Raw genomic sequence first — 19,463 nt, forward strand, 5'->3', positions numbered from 1 at the left:
TATTAAATTATGTGAAGATCATCGGTGTCGATAAGAAAGTCGATTTATGGACGGGTAAATTAATTACACAAACTAGGGGGTACCCCGAGTAAATAACGAATTAGGAAGTCGAATTTAAAATGGCAGCTGTTCGAGCATTGTTGTAGGGGGGAGGTGCCGCCCCCTAGCGCCGACCTGACAGCGCCTGACATCTAGCGGCGGGATCGGCAACTTCACCACTCGCAGCCAACACTCGCGTCGCACCGTCAGTCGGGCGTACACTGCCGTCATGTAAAGATGGCTCTCGGACTCGCGGTCGTGGCGGCGCTGGTCGCCTGTGCGTGTGCTGCATTGGAGCCGGATTGTGACTGGGAACGCGTCCTCAGTGGCGGTGACGACCCTCAGGTCGAAGTTCTGCTACAGTGTCGGTTGCGAACTATCGGTAACGCGGATAGTGTGTTGTCCAACTTGACTTCTGCTCAACTGGATATGATAACTTCCCTCAAACTGGAATGTAGTGATGTGTTATTTTTCGAGAGTTCGCTGGAGTCCAACAGCTACCTGACCCAGCTGAGGCGGTTGCGCGAGTTGCGGTTGGAGTTCTGTAAGATCAGATTTGTGCCGCCGGCAGTGTTGAGTGTGTCCAAGGAGTTGAGGAACCTGACTCTCCGCACCCACAACACCGACTGGTCAGCCATGGCCATGGAGTTCCACTCGGACAGCTTCAGAGGTTTGACGCAGTTAAAGTATCTCGATCTTTCCGATAATAATATCTGGTCGTTCCCTAAAGAACTGTTTTGTCCCCTATTTTCTCTCACCAGTCTGAATCTGTCTAAGAATAGAGTGCAGGAAGTGTTAGAATTAGGATTTTCAGACTGGGGTGCGGGTCCCAGAGCCCCTGGTAAAACGTGTAACGTAGGGTTAGAAGAGTTGGATTTGTCCTACAACGATATATCCGCCCTCCCCGATAACGGGTTCACTAGTTTGCGGTCGTTACAAAAAATGTTCCTTCAAGACAACCACATAGCTCAGATGGCAGACAGAGCGTTCGTAGGTCTCGTAGCGCTGCAGGTATTGAACGCCTCGAGCAACCAACTTGTTGCTCTTCCCCCCGAACTGTTCCAATCCACACGGGACTTGCGGGAGATCTATCTCCACAACAACTCTATCAGTGTGTTAGCGCCGGGTCTGTTAGAAGGCCTGGATCAGCTGTTGGTGCTGGACTTGTCGTACAACGAGCTGACGAGCTCCTGGGTCAATAGAGACACTTTCTCCGGCTTGGTCAGGTTGGTCGTTCTCAACCTCGGCCACAACCAGATATCTCGGATAGACACCCACGTGTTCCAGGACCTGTACACTCTGCAGATCCTCAACTTGGAATATAACGAGATCGACACAATAGCGGAGGGCGCGTTTCTAACGCTCAGTAACTTGCACGCCCTGACATTGTCCCACAACAATCTCATCACAATCGAACCCTTTTACTTTTCTGGACTCTACGTTGTCAATCAGCTTTTCCTAGACCATAACAGACTAACAGACATCGACCAACGTGCCTTCGAAAACTGCACAAACCTGAAAGATCTCGGGTTAAGCCACAATTCTCTTACACAAATCCCCGAAGCTATAAAACTGATTGGACTTTTAAAATCGTTAGATCTCGGTAAAAATAAAATCAAGAACGTAGAAAACTCCTCCTTCCAAGGATTAGATCACCTCTTTAGTATCAGACTGATCGAGAACGAATTAGTGAACGTTACCAAAGACTCGTTTTCCACCCTTCCTTCTTTACAAATATTGAATCTGGCTCAAAATAAGATAAAACACGTAGACAAGGGGGCGTTCGGCGCAAACACTGCCCTGCACGCCATCAGATTAGACGGAAACCAACTAAAAGACATTAACGGAATGTTCGTGAATTTACCTAGTTTGAGGTGGTTAAACATTTCAGACAATCAGTTGCAGTGGTTCGATTACGCGCTGATCCCCCAGTCGCTCGAGTGGTTGGACATGCACAAAAATAACGTGGCGGACCTCGGCAATTACTACGAGAAACGGGACAACTTGCAGATCAAAATGTTGGACGCCAGTTTCAACAGGTTGACCGAAATAGGAGACACGTCGATACCGGACAGTGTGGAAAGTGTGTTTCTAAACGACAATCTCATCCGCAAAGTGAAACCCAATACGTTTTTGCGGAAATCTAACCTGAGCAGAGTGGTGTTGTTCGCGAACCAGATTCAGAACATCGATATCGCAGCTTTGGCATTGGACACCTTCCCTGACGACAAGGAACTGCCTCAGTTCTACATCGGCAACAACCCCATCCACTGCGACTGCACCATGGAGTGGCTGCAGAGGATCAACCAACTCAGTCATCTGAGGCGTCACCCCAGAGTGATGGACCTAGACTCTGTCACGTGTCAGCTGACTCACTCCAGAGGTAATCCTACACGACCTCTGCTCGACCTCAAGCCCTCACAGTTCCTGTGTCCCTACGAGACACACTGCTTCGCCCTGTGTCACTGCTGCGACTTCGATGCCTGCGACTGTGAGATGACATGTCCTCACAACTGTACCTGCTACCACGACCACACCTGGTCCGCCAACGTGGTCGACTGTTCGTCCGCCGGCTACCGCTCGGTGCCTACCAAGATACCCATGGACGCCACGGAGATCTACCTGGACGGCAACGACCTCGGCGAGCTCGGTAGTCATGTGTTCATCGGCAAGAAGAAGCTGGAAGTGTTATATCTCAACAACAGCAACGTAAACTCCATACACAACAGGACATTCAACGGTGTCACGTCTCTGAAAGTGCTCCATATGGAGAACAACCACCTGCAGGAACTGAGGGGATTCGAGTTCGACCAGTTAGAAAACCTTAACGAGCTATATCTGGACCACAACGAATTAAAACACTTAGGTAACGCTACGTTCAAAACCATGAAAACACTGGAGATTTTAACCCTGGAAGCGAATAATATTGTGAATTTTTCCCCTTGGACTCAGTTAAACACGGAAACGTTAGCGGAATTGTCTTTAGAAGGCAACACTTGGACCTGTCGTTGTAACACTGTGGCCCAGATGGAAGCGTGGTTGAGAGAAAACGCTGATGCGCTAAACGTGGACAAGCTATTGTGTGCGGGAGGCAAAGAAACACTATTTGACGCTATAAAAAGATGCGGAGAAAGCAGAGACTCGGCGGCGGCTACCTCGGTGGTGCAGAGATCACCTTTCAACCCCACCATCCTGGGCGCAGACTACATCCCCTTCGTGGCGGCGAGTCTGGTAGTCTTCATAATCATCTTCCTGGTGACTACCCTCGGGTTCATCTTCCGCCACGACGTCAGCCTCTGGGCCCACTCTCGCTACGGCGTCAGGATCTTCAGCGACGCCAACGACGCAGACGACGACAGACTCTACGACGCCTACATGGTGTACAGTGTCAAAGACGAGGAGTTTGTCAGCCAAGTGATATCCTCTAGTCTGGAGAGGTCCGGCTACTCCTTGTGTCTACACTACCGAGATCTTCACGTCATGAATCCCTCCTACCTCACCGACAGCGTGCTGGGGGCTTCAGACGCCGCTAAAAGGATAATTATAGTGTTATCACTCAGTTTCCTCCAAAACGAATGGGAGCGGCCGGCGTTCCGAGCGGCTCTGCAGGCCTGCCTGGAGCGTACTAGAACACGCAGAAGTAAAGTACTACTTCTGCTGACTACAGACATTGGGCCGGACTCGGAGCTGCAACTTCTGTTGAAGGCGTGCAGGGTGATCTCCTGGGGGGAGAAGAGGTTCTGGGAGAAGCTGAGGTACGCCATGCCGGACGTCCGGCGAAAACCGGGGGCTCCGGACCTGAAGAAGGTCGTGGTGGAGGGCAAGACGAGCGCCAGGTACACAGCGACCCCTACAGCGCTGGAGTCGTGGTACAGGATGTCTCCGGCGTCCATGACCCAGAGCTCGGCGCCGACCCAGAGTACGTGCGTCAGTGAGGAGTCGTCTCAGAGGACGACGGACGAGGAAGAGGATCCTCATAGCTACGTCAGCATCGACTATCAGCAGAGGCACAACAAGGTCCATCACCATGTGTACAGCTGTATACCCGACCCTGCGTTTAGCCAGGGCAGGACCTACTTCGTCTAACTCAGGTAATCATCACTACATCACCAACTCGTATAATTAGATTAGGTACCTCCAAAAAATCATCGTAAAGTATTTTGCTAGGCACAAACAGATAAAATAACGATTGATCTCTTCTTTGAGCGTATATTTCTCCCCAAAAATGTTAGTGTTACAAGAGAATTACATGTAAAATGGATTGTGTAAGAAATTCAGTTAAATCTTGACACGAAACAAAAAAAAATAGGTTACAGTAACAGCTGTGAAGGTTTAAAATACAATTTATTATCGTTGCCAAAGAATCTCGCGATCAGAGAAATGTTCAATCCGCTTTACGTTACTGGAGCTTCAAACGGTCATAGATTGGGAATTAATTACTAAGTTGTCCTCTGTTTGAGTAATGCTAGTCGCCAGAGTTCTATACCCCGTCCGTCGGTCTATGTGTAGCCTACATTTTCATACAATTAGTTAAACGATGAATTTGTTTATATCGTTGACGATTACTAATATTTATCTGAATTTACCTGATAGCAAAAAACTGAAATGTGTAAAAATTATTTAATAAAACATTTGTACGTTTATATTTTGCATACTCGGATTTTATAAACATGTGAATAGTGCACTTTTTTAATTTTAATACTTTCTGATTTTAATAAAATACTTAAATATCATAGTAGTTGTGTTGTGAAACGATAAAAATATTCTTACAAAATATAAGCATTACGATAAATTTAAATAAAAAGTTTATTAAAAATGATGCACTACGTGTATTGGTTCATACAGCAATTTTACAGGTTGAATATAAAGTAAAACAAATAAATCTAGGTATTGATTCTCCGTTAAATGTTTCACATATGTAAGGTGGTACAAATCACCTGAACTTATTACCTAGCTAGACTAAAGTAGGCAAAGCTTTAAAATAATTGTAAAAATAGCCTCTTTTCTTTAACTCTTTAGAAGTAAAGAATTTGAAAATACCTTAGACCTTAGACGTAAAGAATTTGAAGAAATATCTGAATTAGAATCTACTAATCTATTGATCAGTAGGCCTATAACATGTCTCAATCATTATATTTTCTAACTAACTTATTAGTCAAGTAAACCAGTTGGAAATTAAATTAGATTTAATTGTATAAGTCTCACTATGTCTCAGTTTTATTTCAATAAATCAATTCACCAACCTCATAGAAACACCACCAATTCTATGACTTTATCAGTAAGAACCACTAATTTCAGTTATTTACCAAGATGTCCGAGGTAACATTTTACAGTGTAATTTTTACGGTTAAAGCGTGTCCCGTAAGGTAAACAGCTGATAATTGCCCAGCTGACTAAATACAGACCACGGTGGAAAATAAGGCGATTGGCCCCACACTGTAATCTCCTGCCTAGCATCATTCGACTGGAATTTATAACCGTCATCTTAGGCGATTATTGTCAAGTGCTAGCAGGTGGTTAAGTGATAAGTCTCAAGTTTGGCGGTAAGTTCCATCCAAGTTCCATCGTAAGTTCTAACGTAGTTCGCGACAAAGGTTAACATCTCACATCCGGTGCCCCACAGATAACATGATGATCTTTGTTTCCTGTTAACGGTTGTGTATTGTTTGTCTAAGTTTGAACACAAGTTTGTTTAGTGAAACCAGTAGATTTTTGTGTGTGTAAAGAAAATTGTAATTTTAGCAAAGTGACTGGATAAGGGTTAAGTTTGAGTTATATTTATGTTTATTTAAGAAATTAGCGGTTTTTGCACTGTAGGGAAAAGTTACAAACTATTAACTTATTGTTAATGTTAACAAATTTTTGGTATAGACAAGTTTGGTAAAATCTTAAAAATCTTCGTTTGAAATATTAGTATTCAATTATGGTACCGTACACGATATAAGCAAGTGAACTTTAACTAACACGTTTAAAAATCGTCCTAACATTTCTCCTATGGGTTAAAAATGTAACTTTCAAAAATGAAATTTGATCGAAGCACTCTTGTTCATCTTACGGTAAATTGAATAACTATTTCCTATGAAGGATATGCTATACATAATTTTTAGGAACATCCTAGGTACAATCAAATTGGAAAACCCCGGACAAATTAAAATAAAAGTAACCGAACGACAGTGAGCACAGTTCGTTGACGCTATCGACAAGATTTGTTCAAACAGTCTTTGTCTGTGCTCGGGACGTGTTTACTTATCACTTGTAACTGTGTGATTTACGCGCGAGTTTTGACCCCCCTTCCCTCCAGTAAATCAGCTGTTTGGGTTTTGGTTTGCGTGCCGTCGCCGTCGGACCGATTAACTTTACGAGAGCCGTGATTGATTTGCCGTTCCGTCTCGGACAGAACGACTTTGTTTTACTACTCGCTCATGTTTCCCGGTTTCAATCACCGTAAACAAGTTCGGTTTAATTAGAATCAGGCGAGGCAATGTTGGAGAAATAGTTTCTCGATGTTCATGGCTCAGTTTATTTTGTAGCTAAAATAGTCAACGATGCAACCAACGATCACATGCAACGTGTATTTATTCTAGATTTGTTTTCCATACTGTATCTGCGAAATATATATTTTATTTTTGTACAATATACTATACATTCTTATTTGTAACAGTTTTTAATTTTACACTCCCTACAAATTGATGTTGAAAATATTAAAGAGTTTATGAAGTGAATAAATGCTAAATTTTAAATGCCGTCCGCAGCTTCATAAAACCCTTTTCCAGTCTTCACATGAGCGTAAGTAAACATTGCCCATGTCAATTTTCTGTGCAAACGCACTCTCATTAATTGTACGATTATGATAAATATGAAGTGTGTGTAAAATGTTCAGTTTACGCATTTGGTAAAATAAAACCTAAATAAATTTGCCTAACGAGATAACAATATACCTAAGGGCAATGAAAAGCAAACAGTTTATTTATTTTCCGTAAGGATAACGTACGCATTTTTAATTTACCTATGTTGGAATTTTCCGTAGCCCTAGACGTACAATAATATCTCCATGTACAAAATTAGTTGTAGGCCTATATAAGCTCTACTAGTATAAGTCAAAAATGAAAAAAACTGAAATTTTACCCTACAACAGTGTTTATGCTGGTTCGCAAAATCGTTCGAAATTGTAGGTTTTACAAACGTACACACTTGTATGCCATTACAATCGGACTCATAGAATTCGATTTCCTGCTCAACGGCCTGCTTAGGACATTTCCTAATTTCAAAACCTAACCACATAAGCGACCCAGATACCTCCAATCATTAGTTACTCGGACTAGCGGTTTTTACCCGGGGTCCATTAATCCTGCAGGACAAAGGATAGCCTATATTCGCAACTCCTTTGTGGACCGGAGCGTTTCTACGGGTCTGAATCAGGCGTTAATGCTGGCCACAATAGTGCAGCCCTGTGGGACTCCACAGACACGCTCTCTAGGTCTAATGTTTTGTAATAATCTCTCGACGAAGATGATGCTGTTGGTGGGAACCGGTTAAATATTTGAGAGAAAAATGTTTTAAATGGAATTTGTGTTAAAGCACCGTAAGTGCAACTTAGATTAAATGTAGGATTCTACTATTCACTGCGAGTATTTCTTATAAAGTTTGTGCTGTTGTTCGATGAATACAGGAACAACGCCAAGATTTGGTCAGTTCTTTTACAACGGTCGCGAACAATTCACCAAAATAATCTATGTAACAAAAATTAATTTTTTTTTTTTAATTTTAATTTATGAATAAGTACAATGTGTTAGCAGTCGTAAAGGTCCTAAAGTGTAATTTCTAATTTTTTATTACACAAAAACTAAACATTTGGAGTGGTCTACTTCAAAATATATTTTACAGTACTACAGTATGTTATTTTCCTGTAACCAAAAGGTAATACTGCACGTCACTGATTATCTTTCAATTTTTCAATACAATGTAACCTAGTACAAGTTTTATCCTACTTTGTAAACTAAACTCATTTGTGACCCAAATTTAAAAATTCCAAAAAACTCCACTTCCCAGCCCTAACATCCATCACCTTTACTAGACGGGGGAGGGTTACTTTTTTGAGCCGGCGGCGATTCCCTTATAATAAATAACTATACCTTTTTCCAAATAGGCACAAAACATGGTGGGCCGGCGCCCCGCTAGGCTTTGTGTTTTACTACACGATGCGCCCAGCAGCCTTTGTCCACAAATCACAGGTTTTGAATGAAACAATTTGTAAACCGTGTCCCGGGAGAGACACACGTGAATGCTGCGTAATTTTGTTACGAGCCGAGCGCAACGTAAAACCGGTGTTGTGAAAATTTTAAATAACTTTCACGTGATAATTTTGTTAACCTTTATATATTTTGTTGATGTTTCGGTTTGTGCCCATGTAGGAGAATTATACAGTAGTAGGTACCTCAAATCTTAGTAGGCTATTATGTAGCCTAATAATCAGAAAACTCCTACTGGACATCTACACGTATATGTACACGTTGTATCACCTATTTCTTCTCGTTTATACCCCAATATCACTTCTTAAAACGCTAGGTTCTAGCCCGGAACCGTTAACACAATACTTCAAAGCCTAGGGGCTCACGAAATTAACACGTATAAAATCCATTGGCGATTTCCAGGATTTGAACCCGAGACCTCAGGGAACGAAACCCCGCGCTTTACTAGACCAGTTCGCTAACTTCATCTCTACGAAAACTCCAATTAAGCACCTGCGTTTTCGTATACATGCAATCACTACACGTTATTCCTAATCGGTCACTGACAACAATCAAACAGCTGAGACAAAGAGAGAGACAGCTGTGAAAGTGACGCAACCAAAGTCACCAGCTGATTGCGGTGTCCGTATCAATGATTGATCTGGGGTCAAGAGTCAGACGGACAGACAGTCGGGCAGATGATGAAGAGATCCCGCCATCAGTGCGGTAGACGTGATATGTATTGTGGATTGCGACGCTGATTCAGTACAATTGTTTGCCGTCACCGACACCATGCTGCTACTTGTGTTGAATCTGTGTGTTGAGTCGTTTCGGTTTAAATTTGCGGTTGATTTTGAGGTTTGTTTAATTCGGTAATGTTTTAGAGTAATTTTATGCAAGATATTAATTATGTAGTATTCATTCCGGTGGGTGAAAAATAGAAAATCTTAATCTTCACGCTAATTGACATCCCATTAGTTCAATACAAATTAGGTTACACATTAAGTTCTGATCCTGAGCGTATTTGAATAATTACCATTAATTGAAAACCTATTAGCAAATTATCCGTACATACTTAATACGCTTAAATTAGATAATCCGAACTATTAGCATGTCAAGCGGTTAGCGACCTCTAACTTCCTTAACTAATTACCGTTATATCAACTCTTGGACCTCTTTTACCGTCAGGAAACGACGTTGGCTAGGAAGTATATAAAGCGAACTATAAAGCCACTCACGTGTCAAAATAACTGAGGGACGACACTTGATCTATAAAAAACTAGATTTACAAACCGACAAATCGTAAACAAGTAGATTACGACTCGAATTAACCGGCGGAATTTAAACAGCTTGTACAGTTAACCGAATAGAAACGTCTATTGTTTTAATTAACGGGGCCAGCAGGTTTGCGACCGGAATATAAACGACCGATTCGACCGCGTCCGAAAAATGGGACGGGTCGATATTTTAATTACGAATAAAATCAACAGTTAGTCTATTAACAACTGCCACCTAAACACACAGGCTATCATATCCGATGCCCATCGGAAACCAATTGGAATCTAATCAGATTATTGAACCAGATACGAATTTCTTATTAGTTTTATAATTACGTCTCCGACGTTCCACTTAATTATCCTACGTCTCATTGTTCGAGGATAATGAGTCGCCTAATTATTCAACAAGTTGTTAATGCGTCCATTATAATCGATTTATGTCCGGGGGCTTTTCGCGCCAATTTTCTCCCTATTACGTTTAATGACCGCACAGTTTGTTTACGGCGGGAGTTTGTGATTATGATAATTGGTCTGATCGCAGGAAATTGACTTGACCGAATCTCGGAAGTCAATGTTTCGATTGACGTGTTAATTAGAGTCACAGTCTATTAGTGTTGTTATTGATGTAGGACGAGTCTTGAGCAAATCAGGTGTGGTTAATGGCCGGAAATTTCGTGTTGTCAAAAATATTGGCTTTACAAGGCATCGATAGTAAATGTCTATATGTACAGAATATATCGTGTTATTTTTTAATACTTCCCATCAAGGCCTAAATTTTAAACTTTTTTGGTACTCGGTCTGCCACGTTTAACAATTTCGATTCATCTAAATATTAAAACGCATATCTCTAATATTCTTTTGACGAATCTGTTCATGATTCTTGGAGGGCTGCGATTAATTATAAGCAGTTTCGTCACAGAATGAAAGACTCATTCACAAATCAATGCACTGATCAATGACCCCATGAAATACGAATTTCAAGAACTAATTAATGCGCTGTGCTAAACATAGATCACATTCGTCTTCTTTCGGACATCCACTACACTTACTACTCGAAATCAATAGAATACATCTGATAGGTTTCAATAGACCATAGAGTTAACCCAATTTATTTCCCATTACAGTATCTGAGAACTACAAATTTCTTCTTTTTGAAATTCGAAAAATATGATTTTTTTTATTAATCTTACTTACGACTTGTTACACAAAGCACGTTGGTCTGGAGTGAAAGTGAACTGTGAGAGTCACATTGGAGTACCTAGGGTCTAGACTAGGCGCGGCCCGGCGTGACCGATCAAATCATGGTCTCTATTCATGACCAGACCCCAGACCCCTCTACCCCCCTCAGACCCCTCTTGCTGCTCATCCGCATCAGATCGCATTCTGATCAACACGACCCACGAACCGTCCTGATACTGTGTGACGGTGTTCCTTTGAGCTTCTGTATTGTCTAGATTTCGGGGAGGCTGTGAGTTCTAGGGCTTGAAGTTTGGACAGTAGATTATGTTCTTTGCGAAAGCTTTCTGGTGTGAATATAGACTTGCCATGTTGCAATGTACTGTGTTGCAATATTGAAATTCTACTCATTACACTTATGTCAAAGTTATACTTTAATCGATGGTATTTTAATTTTTCTGTAAATTGAATGTATAAAATCTTAATCTTTAAAGGACTATGAGCAAATAGATTCTAACAGTTTTGTATTTCAATGTGGACATCTTGGATCCAGAATGTCTTAATACTGTATCTTAAACAATTCTTGCTTAGAGGGGTATGCGATTTTAAACATTTTTACAGCACACATTTCAAAAAACATAAGCATTAGGAATAATACTTACATCTTTCACTCCAGACTTAGACTTATTATAACGCATGCCTGTATCCTTGTAACCAAAATGTACATGTTTACTTCTTACTTTTAATTATACGGTCAATAAGGTTATGGCCGAGGGAACACATTAACCAACTCGCAAGTTGGTGTGTTCATCTCAATTGGCCTAAATGATTTTTCTCATTATAAAAATTTGTTGGGAAAATGAGACAATCCAAACACAAGTTCAAACAAACCCGTAACACAGTAGTGAGAGGTTGAAAATTTGTCTATCGTTTCCAAAACGCCACCGTAATTGGTTTCAGTCCAATCGCTCGGAACCTTGTTTATTTAAATTGGACCCAAGTCGGACCGATGAGATATGGGGCGATCTGTGATTTACATACACAAGTACACGCTAGTTAGATTAGCCGAAAAGCCCGAGGTAGCGTTATCTCCACGGCCCACTGGATCACCGACTCACGGATCTTAAAACAAACAACGATGTAATCAAGTTAGCCGACACGTGATCATCGCCTGACCTTGCTGAGAAATTCAGGGGGACTCCGGGGGGCGTACACACAATCTACAGGGCGTAGGTGTGCGGAAGCGGATATTAGACGGCAGTCTGACCTATGTAATTAAAATAATAGAGGTGGAATGATTCAAGAAGTTCGGACTGTAGCCTACAGCGGTATTGTTCCATGGGAGCATCCTGAAATGAATAGCTGTCCAGGGTGAAATACAGCTCACAGTGAGATGGATCGGCGTGCATTTCATTACTGGAGAAAAAAGAGGCTATTTGTTATGTGGGAGGGGATGGTTGTAGTGACTTGTGTTATTAATATGCTCATGTTGGGTCAACAAAATCCCTACCTAGAAATGTTGAAATTGAAATTTTTGTATAACACAATTTGTATAGTTTTAGTATTAATTTAGTATGTTAGTTCATCATCTACGATCAAAAGCTTCAGTTAAAAATACAGGGAAATTACAAATACAGAGATTAACTATTAAGGGACATGGCAATCTCATACGTTGGCAGCCTTGCTTTCTTTACTTCATTGGCAATCAGCGGTTTAGTGTTATTGGAAATTTGCATGGTGTTTCACAAGATCAGAGTGCAATTATTTTGAAAAAAAAATGTTAAAGTAAGCCACATATTTTATGCCTAGAAATGTGTTTAGGTGAATTGACCTTTTTAAGCTATGATATCAGCACCCAATAAATCAACCACAAGTTGTGTATGGTGTAAACATAAATACTACTGTACTTATTCTTTGAACATGGGTTGCGTTTGATAGAAAACATGCCGAATCTTATTCACTTCCCAATACAGTAACAATAACCGTGACGCCAAAGGCTAAAACTTATATAAGCTAATTTGTAATGAATTAGGGGAAGCATGGTTGACGTATGAGCTTAAACATCCTTTGTGCGCAGGTTCATACGAAAAACGAAACACTAAAATATTCCATGCAACCATTTTCTGAAGTAAACACTACTCTACGGTTGCATGCAACATATTTGCATAAACCTAGCGAGAAAACCTGCAATGAAACCATAAAGAGGAATATAGTGAACACAATCTATTGACAATACAATGTCAAACCAAGTTACCAAAGACTTAAACTGTTGCAACCAGCGACAAATTTATGCCGCGCCCACACGTAGAATTGCATTGATTGTTGCTACTTACGCGGTCTATTTACGAGCGATATTTCCACCGTAGATACCTCTAGTTTACGGTAGCCCTTAATCTAGATCTAGCTCGGGGTGTTGCTGGGGCTACCGTTCGCAACACCTTTGCAACGTTGCTATTTATACGTCCACGTGGGCCGCTCATTGTGCTGCTTATAAGGCTCATGTGCAAGTTATGCTCGCCTACTGCTAGATGCTAGTTAGGCTATGTTTATGACCGTTCAGTTTGGTGTAATAAGGGTTCACGGCTGTTGGCTGCGATTGGAATTCGATTCCGAGGTAACGGACTTGGGTTGTGGCAAGGTAAAGTTTTCTTCAGCTTTGATTGTTCTGTAATATTTTGTGAAGATGTTGACAGTGGCGTAAGTAAATTTTTTCAAAAGTTCAACTTTTCATGTTTTTAGTTTATTAAGCTTCTATAAAAAGGTTTATGCGTTAGAGGTAAAATTTAGGTTTTCATTTGGTCGAAGATTGGGGAGATCATAAAGTGATCTAGGGTGGGTTTAAATCCTAAAACCGAAGGACCAAAAATATAATTACCCTTATCCATGCAACAATTCCCAAAAGTGGTACCGAACCTTCACTTATGATCATTTATCCACCAACATACACCCAACAATACCTACAGTACTAACCAACCAGTTCCAATACCAACCTCAATCAATTCACCACTACTTGATCTTTTCTAAACAACTCTTTCACACGGGGTTTTGGGCCCAAACGCTGACACATAATTTTTCATGCCTCCAGTGAAACCTCCCACAGGAAATTCCATCTTCCAAAATTGATTTTTAATGAAAGCCTGTACAACTTAGCCGGGTCGAATGCTCGGGGTTCACAGCACTAGCTAAACAATACCCTGGTATAATGATACCATTCGGACCAATTATCTTGGGCCGACTCACGCCCAAACATGGCCGAAGAAGCCATACGATCCCGGTTTATCCCTAATGGGGAATGTTGCATGCCCGATTATTAATTTGAGTAAAAAACGTCCTTGGTTTTTTCACCGTTGGCAACCTTTCTTCGCTTTATGCAAATGCGGTCTGGCACGTGTATGTGGTCTTGGTGCTGGATCGAAGATTCACAACTTTATAATATTATTATGATACTATGGATATAACCTTCAAGCTCCTCATAATTGAGAAATTTTGATTTAAAGAAGTAACATAAAAGTTTATCAATTGATGATTTGTACCGAATAACGTTTTGAAATCATCAACAACTTTGCCGACATGGCGGATCTAAAATGAGTCATCACTTAAATACAACCAAAACTCACCTTTTGCAACTATTAAATTATTTCAAGGTACAATCCAAATCGATTTTGCAAAAACCCCTACATTAAACCATGCAGCATACACTCCATGAACATCTTGGAACGAAATGAACTTGTAACGAAGCTAATGACGTAATGTAGACGAGGGGAAGGTGTAAGTGCCATAACCCGGTTGTTAAACTTTATGCCCAGCTGATCCTAGCACGCAATGGTCGCACCATTATCTCCATGCGGTTATACACCTTCTGACCTAATAGAGCGAATAGAGCGACACTGTTCCATCTAATTGATAGGTAACTCGTAGAAATGTGCCAGTAAACAGTGTTAGCTGTGAAAGGAGGTTTGTTTGCGGTAATAGTGGTATTGTGCACAGAAGAGGCTTGGAAATACGAATGTGAGATTATTGCTTGTGAGTTTGGGTCACTAGTAGTGCTTTCGTGAAGAACAAGGGAAGACTTGCCAATTAACGTAGGTTTTCAGGATGAAATAAATGTGGATTTTGTTAGAGAAAAATGAAGATTAAGATTATTAGACCATATTCTCGTTGGTTATTTGCCAGCATTGCAAGTTTTAATACATAATACAGGACAAATCCCTATAGAGTATGAAAACCTTTCAAATGAGATTTTGACTACTAAAACACATTAAAATGTGTAACTCACTACATATTTCTCAAAATGTCTTATAATTTTGAAAGACCATTCCCTCTGCCATTCTTTGGAATATTAAAACGTCTTAAAACTTTTAAGTGGCTTTTATTTGGAATAGTTTCAGTAGAGACTATAGGCAATAGACCCCCAAAACTACAATCCCAAAAGTAAAATTATTGGTAGTCCAGGTTATTGTACTAAGCGAAGCGACTATTCTCAGCACGAATGGCAAGTTCGACCGACGTTGTCTAATTGCGTTTGCGCGTTAGACTCACAACACTATCATCTTACGCGGTAGGTACCATCACGATCTCCATCTATAACCGATTGGTTAATTGAATTGTTAACCGCGCCCACTCGAATATCTGACCTCTATCGGCCGTGAACCCGACTCTTTGAAATCGAAAGGTTCCTCGAAGGCCAGTTGTATTTCACTTTCGTCTTCGGGTAGCAATTAAGTTTATGGTTCACTTTCCCCGGGTTGACGGTAGCCATATTTTGTTCCCAAGGTTGAGTCACAGGGTGACGATGACGAATCGTCCTTTGAACCTGCGCTGACCGCTCCCTCTAATAGGCCGGGATTTCACGGTACAAGCGCCGGGCTAGGGCGATTATCCAAATCCAAAATTGCGTTAGCCAACACGTGCCGACCCCCTAATCCCACTATTTTCGAGGGTACAAAGAATCACCCTTGTTTCCAGATCCTTTTAGCCCCGCGATCAACAGGGATTGTAGGAATAGCTTTCCTTTAGCCCTCGATTGCGGCCACCAACCCTTGTCAAGGATTTGTTTGGGATTGAAGTAATTTGCGATTTTATTTTCTGGGATAAACGAGTTTTTTCTTTTAAAAGGGGGGATAAGATGGGGAAAATAGTTGCAGTAACTTCATTTAGGTTTACTGAAACTCCTTTGTGAATTTTTAAGTGTTGCAATTAATTACAATGTTTACTTTTACTAGCGTTTACGAATAAACATTCGTTGTATCGCAAAACATTTGGCATCGCCTAAATAATTTGACCCCGTATTGTTTTTAACTATGAAAATCATTACCGTACAAGATTATACGTGGTTTACAATTTCATATTATTTGCTTAGTGACTTTTGACATTTTACCTGTTAATTTAGTGATTGATTAACCAAATCCAATCAATTTGAGCACCGACTAAAGGTAAAGTTTAATCATAAATAGTTTAATTTTTACCCACGATACAACTTGTAAGTGTACAACAAATTCACAGTGTATTAGAGGAATTAATTCCTACACTTTCAGACAATCTTACGATTTAATAAGCGAACATTACACCAAGATATCAAATGATATCTCCACTCCTCGCCGTTCCAGGTCAAAGTATCAATTCGCTACAACTTTGCTCAATACACATCAAGTTTGTCCTGTTTTACGACGTTTGGAGCGACATAACACGACGCGCGCTTTACTGCCATCCGATGTCGAAGTTGTAAATTCCAAAACTCATAATCTCTGGAAGGAGTCGCGCCACACCGTTGCACAAGTACAAGCTTTCGCAATTAATGTGATTGAGTTTTCCAGTAGCTTTAAATCGTCGGAGAGATGGACGTTGGAGGAATATTAGCTTTGCGCCCGTTGGGAACGACGCCAACCCTTTCACAATTTGGTGGTTATTTGTCTTTTGTTTCATTTTGAGAAGTATATTTGGAAATCCGTAGAATTTTGAGAATTTACCCTAGGGAGTGTTAAGATTCTCGGTAGATAATCTACTTATACTGAACTATTTTGGGTAAATACTAACTAATGTTGTGTAAGTCTATCATTGTCCATAGAAAAAAGCTAACAATGTTCCGCAATCGAGGAAGCTCAGAGCGCTTTGGTTATTAACAGCCAATCAAAACTAAGAAAGTGGCGGACTTGGTAACAAGGCTAGACAAACTTGGTAGACTCATCTTGTAATGATTAATGGAGCCATTCAACTTCAATCAAGCGAGTGGCTTCGTTTTATTATACTCTAAACAGTAAATTCGTAATTTAATTAATGTTAAAAAAAGGATTCTGTACTAGAGTGTGTAAATCGTGGGGTTTTACGCTAACAGACTTATATTTGATGTATATATATAAGTGTGTGTTACAATAAAATACTGTGTATTTAGCATTTTTATGAGTAATAATTTTAACAATTTGACATACCAAGATACAACCAACCTCATGTTAATTAACCATAATTACCCAGTGGCTTTACGAGTATCACATCAGATTTCCCGTAAGCCTCCGCAGGTTGCCATCTCTATTACTTAATTACGTCCTTCCTTATCTGTTATCAGGATGGCCCGAAGCGTTCTACATGCCGGCCGATACACAAACCCGATTATTATAATTTGCATGTTTATTGCCTAATAAATATTTAAACAGCTCGCCGACAGTACATTATCCTAATTCACAACTAGTCGTTACCATGGGGCAATAAAGTAAACAAATTTATGTCACATAATCGGTCAGAGCGTGCGACGGTGAATCCGGCGCGAAGGACCATAAATCGTCGATAACCGTATAAATCGTGTACTCGGACTACATATTCAGAGCGGATATTTATATCTAGAAGATGTCCGATCGGCAATTATACGCGCTGTTGCGTGGAGATACAAAAATCGTGTTTTATTGCCCGGCTATCTGGTCTCTAATACATATTAATGCGGCGTTGACGAAATTTGATACAGGAAATTAATAATTGAGCGGAGCGCCGAGAGCCCTTGTGTACACTTCCGCCATTTTGCGTATTATAAATGCATCGCGAAATTGCATTCATGCAACCGAGTCGGCCCGACCTACCAATTTAGAGTGTAATTAATATCTATATCGAATACTCGGTTTTTCTACAAGCCGATTTTATCTGCTGTCTGATCGATTACTCTATCGATTGATTAATCGCGAGTGTAATCGACTGTGACGATTTGCATTAAACGGCCTCCCCCGTGTCCACCGAGTTCCAATTTGAGCTGCGGATTTAATAAGGAATTTCTTTGTTGAATCTAAATGAAAAATTAAGGCGTTATTTTGCAACTTTAAGAATTGTCGGTAATGAAAAACGGGGAAAACGGTGGTAAAACTCGAATATGGCGAATTGAAAAATCCAAATATTCCTTTTAACCTCAATCCAATATGCACAGCTCTCAATACCTAAAAAGTTAGCAATTTGTTAGTTTATCTAAAAACACTTCAATAACCTTTTCATAATTTCTACCTAATTTATAAACGCTTCCTTATGCTAATAAAGTTACTTGAATGGAGGCTAAAGCGGCAATGTGTAGCTAGAGACCAGTGTTGGTGAATGCATATGTTGATTAGCCTGTGTAATTACCCGCTCTGTAGCCTTTATTTGGATACTTCTGGGCTGGAAAATGGAGGACATGTGGAGCAAACATCCGTACACGTGAGGCTGGCTGTGTTATATTAATATTTCACCACCCCTCGCACTCTTGTAACGTTTTACTGTATCTAGGGTACTTACGTATTAAACGGAGGCCACCTAACCTACAGATTCGATTCGATTAGTAAACCTTCACCATCAGCAAGTTTGGTTGGTTAGGTTAGGTTAAGATAGTTTAATTTGATAAAAAAACATATATTTATGATAACCCAACCTAACATAACCGCTGCAGCGCGCTGTAAAATATGTGGCCTCCGTATAATACGTAAGTACCGTATCGAGGAATAATTAACTTTTGTTAAAGTGGTTATGTTTCTTTGTGGTCATTAATTATTTTTGTCATCTTATAAATCCAAAATATTTATTACTTATTGTGTTCGAATTTCCCATGCAATATTGCTTAAACAGAAGCAACATTAAACACGGATGAACGTATTCTAAGTTTTTATATTACCTAACATCCTACTAGGGCCAGTATACTAGGCCTACTCAAGTTTAAGCGATATCAACACATCGAAACCTAGACATGCGACTAATGCTGACACTCAACTTCTCTCAGTCAAAATAGCCACTTAAATACTAATAAATCGGACTCAATGATAAATGGTGTTTAAACGGCGCCGTGTGAACCGCCAAGCAGGACCGTTCAACATTAACGATCCGCGATCAATTCAGAGGTTATCTGGTGATCAAACCAGCGACATTCCTGATCAAGATAATTGATCGATGATCGGCTTCCGGCGACGGGTCATCGCAGAATGTGAGCTCTTCAGCCGATCACCGCGTTATCAATTGATTCTGCTGATGAATCGTCGTTGATTGCGCTGCGTCGCTGCGTGTGGGGAGCTGCGCGCATGCGCTGTGTGGGCGTCTGCGCGTCACGACAAATAGACGATATCTGCGCACATGGCAACGCGCATCTGGAGATGTCGCGATAAGTGGGAGGATTTTAATCTTATTTCATATAGTTTTTGCTTTTAACATCTTGGGAATTGGTATTTGCGTTGGAATGGAAAAACGTTGGGAAATGCCACGGTCACATGTTCATAGTATCGCACAGCAAACTGTCAACTGATACTGT

General features: G+C 40.6%; 1 protein-coding gene across 1 annotated transcript in view; it reads left to right on the forward strand.

Annotated features, from left to right (window-relative positions):
- The first annotated feature begins 224 nt into the window (after window positions 1-224).
- Window positions 225-19,463, forward strand: part of LOC128991640 (toll-like receptor 6) — a 70,036-nt gene continuing 50,797 nt past the window's right edge. The window contains exon 1 of the mRNA XM_054414711.1: window positions 225-4,130. Coding sequence (XP_054270686.1) covers window positions 277-4,125 — 3,849 coding nt within the window. The 5' untranslated portion in view covers window positions 225-276 and the 3' untranslated portion in view covers window positions 4,126-4,130. The remainder of the gene's footprint in view (window positions 4,131-19,463) is intronic.

The sequence above is a fragment of the Macrosteles quadrilineatus genome, unplaced genomic scaffold (genome assembly GCF_028750875.1).
Source record: "Macrosteles quadrilineatus isolate MER2022 unplaced genomic scaffold, UCM_ALF_1.0 Scaffold_4__1_contigs__length_99947679, whole genome shotgun sequence".
NCBI classification, from domain to species: domain Eukaryota; kingdom Metazoa; phylum Arthropoda; class Insecta; order Hemiptera; family Cicadellidae; genus Macrosteles; species Macrosteles quadrilineatus.